The sequence below is a fragment of the Ciona intestinalis genome, unplaced genomic scaffold (genome assembly GCF_000224145.3).
Source record: "Ciona intestinalis unplaced genomic scaffold, KH HT000292.1, whole genome shotgun sequence".
Taxonomy (NCBI): domain Eukaryota; kingdom Metazoa; phylum Chordata; class Ascidiacea; order Phlebobranchia; family Cionidae; genus Ciona; species Ciona intestinalis.
In genome coordinates this window covers 1-11896 of record NW_004190613.1, presented here as the reverse complement: position 1 = coordinate 11896, position 11896 = coordinate 1, and the positions used below count along the sequence as shown (strand labels likewise).

The 11896-nt window shown below is 37.7% G+C and overlaps 2 protein-coding genes and 1 non-coding gene across 5 annotated transcripts; all 3 read left to right on the top strand.

The window, feature by feature from the left end:
* The first annotated feature begins 27 nt into the window (after positions 1-27).
* Positions 28-11431, top strand: LOC100186815 (insulin-like growth factor-binding protein 5). Of its 3 annotated transcripts, XM_026839466.1 has the most exons (10): positions 28-151; positions 583-711; positions 1432-1547; positions 4335-4475; positions 8134-8227; positions 8671-8802; positions 9236-9357; positions 10194-10321; positions 10532-10639; positions 11101-11431. In XM_026839466.1, the coding sequence occupies exons 5-10, from the start codon at positions 8151-8153 to the stop codon at positions 11209-11211; spliced, it is 678 nt and encodes a 225-aa protein (XP_026695267.1). In that variant the 5' UTR covers positions 28-151; positions 583-711; positions 1432-1547; positions 4335-4475; positions 8134-8150; the 3' UTR covers positions 11212-11431. The 3 variants fall into 3 exon arrangements, with proteins under 3 accessions (XP_026695267.1, XP_026695268.1, XP_002123625.1); XM_026839467.1 differs by lacking the exons at positions 28-151; positions 583-711; positions 1432-1547 and adding exons at positions 2142-2320; positions 2413-2518 and having other exon boundaries at positions 4207-4475; XM_002123589.3 differs by lacking the exons at positions 28-151; positions 583-711; positions 1432-1547 and adding an exon at positions 2142-2320 and having other exon boundaries at positions 4207-4475.
* On the top strand, positions 583-2608 carry LOC100184418 (glutamate receptor ionotropic, NMDA 1-like; the record flags this gene model as incomplete). The annotated part of the gene is made up of 3 exons (XM_026839465.1): positions 583-732; positions 1432-1547; positions 2413-2608. Coding segments are annotated over 3 exons (462 nt in total), but the record flags the coding sequence as incomplete, so codon positions are not given.
* On the top strand, positions 10403-10445 carry mir4116 (microRNA 4116). The gene has a single exon (NR_034512.1). It is a non-coding gene; the product is annotated as a microRNA 4116 (primary transcript).
* Positions 11432-11896: the final 465 nt, after the last annotated feature.

Here is an 11896-nt window from a genome sequence, read left to right as displayed (position 1 = left end):
CCTCCCCTAGCAACCTAGCTGCTTCCTGGTTCTCGACCGATCCGAACATCTCGTCACGGACATCCATGATCCAAAACTACGCGACCCACTAGTGGGAGCTAGATACGCTACTGTGCGTGACAGCGCTGTGGAAAGTTATTTGAATGAAAAGGTAATAATGTTATCTGTGATGTCATAATGCTCTATATTATGTCATACTTGTACTGTAATATAATAGGCGCCTATCTGTTAAAAACCAGGGTGCTTTTCAGGCCATGTACCAATGTCATTAACTTTAATTTGTGTGTTGTTGCCAATTACACTGCATATTCTATATTTAAAAAACAGGGTGCTTTATGTTTTAGGCTTATATGAGTCGTATGTTAATGTTATTATCTTCAATTTGTGCGTTTTCACCAATTAAACTGTTACTATGGGCCCAGGTTATTGACATAGGTCATGGGGAATCATATTAAGTTCCAGAACATGCAATGCATAATTATGCATATTCTGTTGTGTAAAAGTCATGTCTGCTTATCCACACACTGCAGTATCACTTAAATCACCTCAGTGAGCCTTGAACCCTGTATCTTTTCACCTCAGGTTGAATTTGACTCCATATCTAAACAAGTGACAAAAAATTCTTATGAAAACTCAAGTTCCGCGATTGAAGATCTGAAACTGGGGAAACTGGAAGCTTTTATATGGGATAGTGCTTCATTGCAGTATGAGGTGACAAGTGTGGTTGCTGGAGTATTTTAGGGGTAATGGGGGCAACTCTGACCTAAATCCCTGGGTGTTGGGGTAATGGGCAACTCTGACCTAAATCCCTGGGTGTTGGGGTAATGGGCAACTCTGGCCTAAATCCCTGGGCGTTGGGGTAATGGGGCAACTCTGGCCTCAATCCCTCGGTGTTGGGGTAATTGGGCAACTCTAGTCTAAATCCCAGGTCCCATGACATGCCTCACTGTAGGACCTCACCCATATAGAATAGAATGTGCATATACAATGTTGGGGCAATGGGCAACTCTGGCCTAAATCCCAGGTTACATGGCGTGTCTCACTGTAGAACCTCACCCATATAGAAAAGAATGTGCATGTACAGTGTTGGGGTAATGGGACAACTCTGGCCTAAATCCCAGGTCCCATGGCATGCCTCACTGTAGGACCTCACCCATATAGAAAAGAATGTGCATATACAGTGTTGGGGTAATGGGACAACTCTGGTCTAAATCCCAGGTTCCATGACGTGCCTCACTGTAGGACGTAGGACCTCACCCATATAGAAAAGAAAAACCTCTTCTATAATCTAGTTTTCTTCAGCATTGATAATCAACATAGTTTGAAACATCTGCTCAACATGAGTTTAGCATCCAATATCTGGGCTCTAATTTTACATAAAATGTCATAATGAATATTCCAGTATACTAACAATACCCATTATGACATCAGAGATCGGTTAATTGTGACCTGGTAATGGCTGGAGAACCAACATTTGGACCTGGGTTTGGGATTGCCATGCGCAAGAAGGATAAGTTACTGGATCAAATTTCATTGCTTCTGCTGAGGTAGGTGTACCTCATGCTCACTGTCGAGTTATACACCTCATGCTCGCTGTCGAGTTATACACCTCATGCTCGCTGTCGAGTTATACACCTCATGCTCGCTGTCGAGTTATACACCTCATGCTCGCTGTCAAGTTATACACCTCATGCTCGCTGTCGAGTTATACACCTCATGCTCGCTGTCGAGTTATACACCCCGTGCTCACTGTCGAGTTATACACCTCATGCTCACTGTCAAGTTATACACCTCATGCTCACTGTCGAGTTATACACCTCATGCTCACTGTCGAGTTATACACCTCATGCTCACTGTCGAGTTATACACCTCATGCTCACTGTCGAGTTATACACCTCATGCTCACTGTCGAGTTATACACCTCATGCTCGCTGTACGTTATACACCTCATGCTCGCTGTCGAGTTATACACCTCATGCTCACTGTCGAGTTATACACCTCATGCTCACTGTCGAGTTATACACCTCATGCTCGCTGTCAAGTTAGGATACTTTCATGTTTATCCTCGGGGTGGGAAACCAAGGGGTTTAATACACGGTGTTGCACACCATACATGGTGGCTTTATACACCCCATGCGGGCTGTCCAGTTATATCATCATATCGCCCCATGCTCACTGTCGGGTTATACACCCCATGCTGGCTGTCCAGTTAACACACCACATGTTTACTGTCCATATACACCCACCTGCCACCCATATAATAACCAAAACCCATCCCCAGTTTTTATTAGAAGTTAAAACGTTGGTCTTATAGCATAAGGTAATGTTATATATACAGTGAGCTTGCATCCAATGCTTACACATGTTTAGTATCGATATACACGCACTCGTATAACCACAACACATCCCCAGTTTTCATGAGAATGGGTTCATGGACAGTTTGAGGTTGAAGTGGACATTGAACCAAGGCTGTCCCCAACGTACATCAAGTCCCGCAACCCTCAAGCTCGAAAACATGGTCGGGGTTTTTATATTGATCGGTATAGGGATTATTTCTGGCGCTATTTTCACAGCTATTGAGGTGGTTTATAAAAGAAAGAGGAATTAGTTGAGCGTGAATAGGTGTGAATATGTGGGGTTTAGTGTTATTGTAGTAGATATAGTGGAAAGTTGTAGAAAATGTTATGTTTTTGTCTATATATATATTGTACATGTTGTGTTTTTTTTTGTTGTAGTTTGTTAGATAGGCTGGCGGTAGTAGGTGTAAAAATTAAGCTGTTTTTTGAGATACAAACATGGTTGTATTTTAGGAATAGTCTGTTAAAATATATGAATGAACGCGTTTTATGTATAGTATATTTTGTAAAAGTGAAGTTATATTTTCTGTACTTTTAGATTATATTACTAGAAGAACCATTTACTTATAATGTAGTTGATTAATAGACAGTATGTGTTAAGAAAATGTTAACTTTGTAATTTTAGTGTGTATATGTTATTGGTTGGACATTTGATTATTTTTGATATGTTGTGCATGGATGTATTGTAATATATTAGCAGAAGAATTGTTGCAGAAACAGCAATTTTGTTTTGTTCCAGAAGTTTATGTTATTCTGTTTGTTTTATCTATGGGTATTAGACAGTTATAGGAAATGGAAACTGTATTCATATACGTGTAATATTTAATATATTGCCAGAACGGCTGTTTTGGAATATATTAAGGTTTTGAAAGTTTGTGCTTTTTATATAATTGTTTATTTATTTGTTTTTATTAGACAGCTGTATAAAATAAGGTAGAAAATTGTAATAATGCATGTGTAACTATGTAATAAAATTCCGAAGGGTTGTTTTAGAATTAAGAATATACTTTTGTTCTCAAACTTAATGTTATTTTATTTGTTGTTATCAGAAAGCTGCAATACATGTGTAATAATCAAATAATTTGCCAGAAAAAGTGAACAGAAAATAATTTGTAAAAAAGTGTAAAGTAAGTGTTATTTATGTTACTTTAAGTTTGTAAATTATTTTAGGTTGTCGTTACTGTATAAATATTGTTATTATGTAGTTTATTGTATAAGTAAGTTAGCAGATTTTGTATAGCAGTGTTTAGGTGTAACTTTATTTTCAGTAATAATTTATAGTTTTGATCATATGTGACATTTTGGAATTAAATTGTGTATTGCAAATGTTTTGGCAGAATTGTTTAAGCGATTACTGTCGTTAGCTCGTCACATGGGATAAATAAGTCACATTCAATCAATAAACCATCTGTGTATAGTGTATAAGAAGAATTATTTTCTGTTCACTTGTAAGTGGACAGGAGGTGTATGAAACAAAACACCTGTGTTATAACGACTGTCGTTGCCCTGCCATGGGAGGTAAATAAGTTATATATGTGGTAACTCGTAAGCGGGCATGAGGTGTATGAAACAGAACACCCGTGTTATAACGACTGTCGTTGCCCCGCCATGGGAGGATAAATAAGTTATATATGTGGTAACTTGTAAGCAAGCATGAGGTGTATGGAACGGAACACCCGTGTTATAACGACTGTCGTTGCCTCGCCATGCGAGGATAAATAAGTTACATATGTGGTAACTTGTAAGCAAGCATGAGGTGTATGGAACAGAACACCCGTGTTATAACGACTTTCGTTGCCTCGCCACACAAAGTTATATTCATCTGATCTTGCATTCTTGATCCACAAAGCGAATACAGCATTTAAAATTCCGCGAACTTAAAGTACGACAGAAGCCCACTTAATTTCAAGGATAATCCGTATTCTGAGTGATTCTTGTAGCTGTAGTAGCCACACACTTAACCTGACATGACCACAGTCGATTATACGACGACCATCCGGCTTAGAATGTTTGAACAAGCACAAGAACATGTCCACCACCCACACAGCAATTGTAACGCCTCCTGCAATATATCTGTTTGATGGGAAATGCAAATTTACGCTTTGTTGCTGTTTGAAGGTAAGCCTGCATGTTTGCATGATGTGTGTGTATTTGTTTAAAAAAATACAGGTGTTGCACACAATACATGTTGTTTTCATACACCTTATGCTCGCTGTTGGATTAGTATATTTACATGTTCATCCCTAATACACACTAGGGGTTAAATACATGGGTGTTGCACACCATACATGGTGGAATCATACACCTCATGCTCGCTGCAAAATTGGCATGTATGTAATATTGTATACAATTAATAAATGGCAAACTGTAATGTAAATCCGCTAGAAAAATTCCATCCAAAATTACCTTTTTGTTCTAAAAATGTCGTTATATGAGTCAGAACGTTTAAAATTAATTCCTAGGCGTGCTGAGGTCGTTTTAACATAAAAACCTCAACGTAATAGCTAATAGTAACTGTATTGTGGGTTATGGCTAACTAAACGTAACCAAAAGTAAAATTTCCGCTAATAATTATTGGAATTCCTATATGAGTAATGCTATCGAAGACAATATAATGTTATGACGACGTCTTAATTGTTATGGCTTCCGAAAGTTTGGGCGTGTGGGTATAAGACTAGTTCCGAATACGTGAGGTCCTGTTGTAATTGTAAGCGGCGTACGTGCTGTGGGTTAAGGATATAATAGTAAAACAAGGCTGTTATTATGGCTTAATTATAATGATTTATTCTCTTTGGTTTTGTTTGCGTTTGAATACGCCGCAATAAACCGCCGTGATGTCATTTTTGAAATTTTGACGTCATTTTGTTCAAAAGAATCGCGAAAAAGGCGGAATGAGTTAATCTTTAAATCGCGTAATTGTAGCTTATTGTGTGGGATAATGGTTGGTGAAATATGCGGAGAAAATAGCGGGGAGTTTTGGATTTAAAACGAGTTTTAACGGCGAAAAAACTTTAGCATTTTTTGGCGCCAAATTTTTGGTCTTTTCGGTATGTGTTGAGCGGTAAAAATCTTGTAAATTTTGGGGAGTTTCGACATGTGAATGTCGTTTTGTTAGTGTTTAAATCCTTTAGTGAGTTTGCATGCATATATTCATAGCAGGCTGTTTTACGAAACCAGATTTGTGAAAATGATTTCAACTTCCACATAAAATAATAAAAAGCCGAAACATTACGTTATAGATTGCGGAATTACAATTTCACCCAATTTAAAAAGTGAAAGTTTTACATAGAACCTTTAAACTTATTCTATTCTTACTTTTTAAAAGGTCCATTCTCTTGTAACTTAACCCAGTAAACTCACAAAAGCTGCGCATTTCGTTTTAATTGGTGCAAATTGTTTGCAAATTGTGCCCAATTATAGATGGTACACACCACATTAACAAGTATATACACCACACCCTACTCAACAATTGCCTCTAACCGTACACATGCACCAATTAAAGCTCTACAAAATGCACAAAACCATGTTAGGTTAGGAAATTTTGCCGCGTAACGACACTCGTTAGAGCACGCTATGGATAAAATGCCTAGAATGTTACAACTTCTTAGAGAAATTTATAAAATATTGGTTTTAGACGCTTTTAATCGGATTTATATGTCCAATTATTTAAGTCGGACGTCAATTGCTTTATTGGAATGTTAGCGGTTTCTAATTAAAGACCGCGAGTTTGCTTAATATGCTGCTAGCGTTGGTCGCATTTAAAATCCGGTTATTTTAACCCTATGCCCGCTGTCGACCCGTTCTTGAGTTAAACAACTTGTCGCACAGGGTGCACTCGTTGCTTCAACCAAGTGGTAACTAATGTGTTGTCCAAATCGTCAGCCATACATAAAAACAATCACCCACAAAGTTACAAACGTGGTAACTGGTAAAGCGAACGCTTGTGTATAAAACAGAACTGCCGTGTTATAACGACTGTTGTTGCTCCACCAAGCGAGGATAAATAGATTCGTTTCTTCTTTTTTTAAACTTATGCTTACTGTCAATTTAAGTTATAATAACCTGATATATAAAATATTAAAAAACGAGGTTCTTACCGCCCAAGTCTTCGCCTCAATTTTCGCACCAACACCAATTGGATCAATTAAGTCGCAATCTATCGCAGTTCAACTTGAATTACCGTTCATACACCAAGGCCTAAGCCTCAATACAGCCTTTGTAATCGTTTGTAATACACTGGATGGAGTTTCCAGTGATTCACAAACGAAACTTCCTGCTTCAAACTCTAAGTAAGGATCATCTTGGCTTATGGTGAAATAAGCGATGATCAGATCGAACCAAATTGTTACAATTATCAGAAATCTTTTAGTTCTTTAAAATTCTCTGGTTTTATGTTGAACATCCATTTTTTGAATCTATTTTCTCGTCCCATTTGGTAGTAAACAAAGAACATTCAAAGAATTATAAAATCGTATTCTCACGACTTTCATATAGACCGTTGTTAATTGTTTAAAACACGATCAGGATATTTCGATATTATGCGCTGAAAGTGTCCCGTCTTCCCCCCACCCATAGTATAATGTAAACGTACTTGTAAATTAGTTACAAAAACTAAACAATATTTGATTTCCGCCAACCCTTGGCGCAGGAAGGGCGTGTTATATAATCACCAGTTTGCTAAACTTCAATATGCACGTATAGAAAACGCATCGGTAAAAGTAGTGGTTTTCTTTGAAAACGGATCAGCAGCTCGCACAAATTCCTAGGAGCCAATGATTAAAGGATGGCTAACTGCTACTTAATTAGAGGAAGGTAATTACAAGTTACAGCCTGTGTTGAAGGTATACCAGAAGCGCCAAGGCCGAAAGTCGCATTTCGCATCGGACTGTGCAGGTTGCGCAACAACTTTTTCAAAGGGATACAAATTTTAGATTCTGAATAATTACAAAACTAAGGGTAAAGTGTATTGCGTATTATGACGTTCTTTGTGGCGGCGAATTTTTTTCTTTTTTTTGGCGAAAAAGGTTTTAAATTCGGTTGAATTCACAGCTTTAGAGGTGGACTTACTTCATTCGGTAGTGGCACTCGTAGACGCTTATAGTGTGCAGAGCTTGGCTACGTGTATGAAAGCACGCATGTTGGATACGGTATTGGGGTAATAAGTTATTGTATATGAGCACATATAGGCGTGTGTCTGTATTTTTGTTAAGCATGTTTATGTCTGTTTTATTAATTCGTTCTCATAAGTTTTATATTTTTCGGCAAAGGGTAAGTTTTATGTTTATAGGTTCGTTAGATTAGGGTTAGTATAAAAACGTATTCAGTCTGTTCGTTTACATAATTATCCATACTTTGCATATGTAGCTTTTTAATTTACCAATTAAGTTACCATGTATAACATAGTTTTTCAAAACCCGTACGACTGCGGTTACTTCACGTTAAGAATAATTTATTAGCAAAGTTTTAATGACGTAATTTGCGAAACTACATTTCACACAATTTTTGTAGATGAAATAAAATGATTTAACTTTTACAATGAAATCCGAAAAGGTTTGTGAACCACTGTAGTAGGCGACCCAACCAAATATAATGGTGACCTAGGGGTTGAGAAATATTAACTAAAATATTTTGCTAAAAAGTAGGGCAACCGGCCGAAGTCAAAGTAACGACCGTTAGTTGGCGTAGTTCGTGCTAAGATTAGATTTCAAAATGTTTTAACCTCATGCTCACTGTCGAGTTTTGTATTCTATCTAAATGTATAACATTTATTTTGCAGATTTATTATAAGGCATTATGGTTCACCAAAATATAATATCTTCACTCTTATTCATGCTGTGGACCGTGATTGTAAAATGCCACGATGTTTCAATGTAAGTGAAAATAATATAGGCATAGAAATATCTACACCCAGCGCTGTTCAGCGTAAATATTTTTTTGTTTGATTTTTTAAGCGTCGTTTATACTACAGCGTAGCTCGGCTCTGTGTATAAAGAACAAACTCTATGTATAAAGAACAAAGCCTAAATTCCAGAATTCGTCGGGGTAATGGACCATTTCTAGCCGATATCTTAGGTCGCTTGGTGTGCCTCGTCGTAGGACATCACTTATATGGAAACTCTATTATCGAGTATCTATAAACTGCCTTAGTGGGGTCTAGATGGTAGCACCCTGGGTGTTTAGGGTAATGGGCTAACTATGGGTGTAGGGTAATGGGGCAATTCTGGTCTAAATCCTAGGTCCAATGGCGTGCCTCACTGTAGGGCCTTACCTATATACAATACAAGACAACAATAACATAACCCTATTTCCACAGATGCGTTGATTTATGCCCTGCTTGTTTTACGCAACGAATGCAAAATTGTCCGCCATTACCCGACTGTGAACTTAAAGTAAGAGATCCAGGTTGTGGGTGTTGTTTCACATGCGCTGCTGGGGCTGGGGATAGGTAAGTGTTACGTCATAATGTAGTATTATATACGTAATATAAACTGTTGTTTGATAAACTATATGAAGGAAGAAGCCTAAAAATATTCACTCACTAAGTTACGGGTAACTCGTAAGCAGACACGCGGTGTATGAAACAGAACACCCGTGTTATTACAACATTATGTGGTAACTTGTAAGCAGGCATGAGGTGTATGAAACAGGACACCTGTGTTATAATGACTGTTGTTGCCCCGCCATGCGAGGATAAATAATTTTGTGAGTGATTGTTTTATATACGGCTGACTATTCGGACAACCCATTAGTGACCACTGGGTTGAAACAATCAATACGTACAAAGTATCTTGTCCCAGGACACACACGCCCACAATACGTAACTACCACTAACGTTAAACCTAGTTGTTCCACCGTTTAATCTTCTTGTATTACATTAGGTGCGGAATAAATAAGCCGAGGTGTGGGCCTGGTTTGAAGTGCTTGGCTGTCGGTGCTGAATCGAATTTAATCGCGATCCTTGAGAACAGGGGGGCGTGTCAACTTGACCCCGCCCATCAAGGTGATTAACCAATATATGCAAATTTTAATCAGATTTATCATTTAATGAAATTTATTTGAGTTAAAACTTACAAAAGGATTTAAACCATGTTAATAGAATGTGCATATACAATGTTGGGGTAATGGGCCAGCTCTGGCCTAAATCCCAGGTCCCATGACATGCCTCACTGTAGTACCTTACCCATATCGAATAGAATGTGCATATACAATGTTGGGGTAATGTGCCAACTCTGGCTTAAACATTTAAAAAATGCCTTGTCATTCCCGCCATGACGTATAAGGGACTTCCCCTTCTACGTAGATTGGTCCAACTCCAAACCGCAACGACATCGACTTACAATTGAAGTTATAACTCCTATAGTTAAGCGCTGTAAGATATCAAGTATATGTTAACTTTGGTTTTAAAACCTTTCATGTTTCGCGATTATTTCTCACGGCTCGCGTCGCGCTCTGTTACGTCACAGTGCCAATTACGCCGATAATTAAAAGGCGGACCTCTTGCTACAGCGACACACGCCTGCCAAAATGTTCTAAAACGGAAACGTGGGACCGGTAACTTAAGAACTGGAATTATTTCATGTAGTTACAAATGTCAAACACGCTGTAACAACTACAGTTGAAGATTTTCTCTTAAATAACTTCGAGTTTATCGGCGTTTTGCAACATTTGCGGCAACCTTAATGTTAAACTTAAAATAAGCAAATTTGAGTCTTGGCTCGCTTTTATTTGACATTCATTTGACAACTGTACCATCCCACTCTAACCAACTAAAAGCCACATAATAACTCACATACTATACGTATAATGTCATGTATTTAACGATCACATTTATCACAGAAACCACGGAGAAAGCTTCTCGTCTTCGTCTAATTCACACACGCCACCTTAAACGGAGAAGAAGAAAAAAACACCGAAGATTTCCAAGACACCCCCATCGTGGCTTGCTGAGCCCTCTCAATCATGACGTAAGTGGATGTGACGTTATTGTTGATGACGTATGTATGTGATCAATAACGTGTATTATGTACGTATATGTATAGTATGGTGGGGCAAGATGGGATTTTGTGCTAACGGTATCGATCTTACCCCACATACAGTTCTATGCATTAAATAACATATAATGGTAAAGTAGGGCGTCAGTTTCTTGATTTTAAATATTTTCTGTGGCGTCACAGGGTCCATGTTCACGTCACTATGAAGAGATGATGACGTCATGTATAACTATGGCGCACAAAGTTTGGCTTCCAGCATGCGATGCGAGAGGTTATTACGCAGCTAAACAGGTGAGACGGTTTGCTATATTGGTATAACAGTGGACCTGGGCCATTACCAAACGTTGTATATGCACATTCTATTTTATATGGGGGGGTATTTTATATATTATATTCAACGTTGTATATGCTCATGATTTTCAATATGTGTAAGGGCTTGTGGTAAATCCTTATTATTGAGCGTATAAAGTGCCTCAGTGGGGCCTGCTGGGATGTAGGTCTATTACCCCAACACCCAGGGTGCTACCATCTAGACTCCACTGAGGCAGTTTATAGACACTCAATAATAGAGATTCTATTCTAAAAGGGTGACGTCTTTAGTGAGGCACACCTAAGACCTGGGATGTAAGTCTATTACCCCAAACACCCAGGGTGCTACCATCTAGACCCCACTGAGGCAGTTTATATGTAAAAAAAACTTATAATATTTAGTGAGTGATATTTTGTTTTAACCAAATTCTTTTTATTTTTAGTGCATGTCGTCTAACGGTCTTGAACGAGGAAAATGTTGGTGTGTGGACGAAACGGGAATCGCGTTAGAAGACACGCCGTATACGCGAGATTCTATTACGTGTCATCGGTAACTTATGACGTCATAATGCATATTGATGACGACAACTCAGGTCACAGAAGGCCTTGTTATTTGCACGACGATTGGTGCAGGATAAAGACGATATAAAGGGACAAAGTGTTGGGGACCTGAAATTGCGATAATATTGTTGTGTTATTTGGTGTATATTTATTATTGGTCGTTTATTTTATTTATTTTTATTTATTCTTCGCTAATAAACTTGCCCACTTTGACCGCGTGTGCTTTTTTTTTTCAATACATATTTTGGTATGTAAAAAAAGGTAGCTATATTTTATAGGCAAGATTGGGACATATACACACACACACAAACATATACATGGTAAAAAATCTACAAAAGATTGCCCCCTGTCTACTATATAACATTTATGGAAAAATAAAAATAAAGAAACAAAATAAATATTTTCCTTATGGGTATTCCTACAAATACTTCATTATAACAAAAAAATTATTAATATTTTAATTAATAATAAAAAAAATAATTTCACAAGAACAACTAAAATTTAAAATATAAATAGTTTTTACTTAAAAAATGAAATATATACCCACATATACATTATTAAAATATTTGAATTTATTTGACCTATAGTAACACTGTAAGACATGACGTCATTTGTACCACATGTGACGTCATAGTAGGGGAATCCCCTTATTTTTATTTACAAATACAGCGCTGATTT

Coding starts and splice junctions, on each gene's coding strand:
- LOC100186815 (XM_026839466.1), top strand. CDS start 8,151: ATGGTTCACCAAAATATAATATCTTCACTCTTATTCATGCTGTGGACC. Junction 10,322..10,531: donor TGAGCCCTCTCAATCATGAC/GTAAGTGGATGT, acceptor GTGGCGTCACAG/GGTCCATGTTCACGTCACTA. Junction 10,640..11,100: donor GTTATTACGCAGCTAAACAG/GTGAGACGGTTT, acceptor TTTTATTTTTAG/TGCATGTCGTCTAACGGTCT.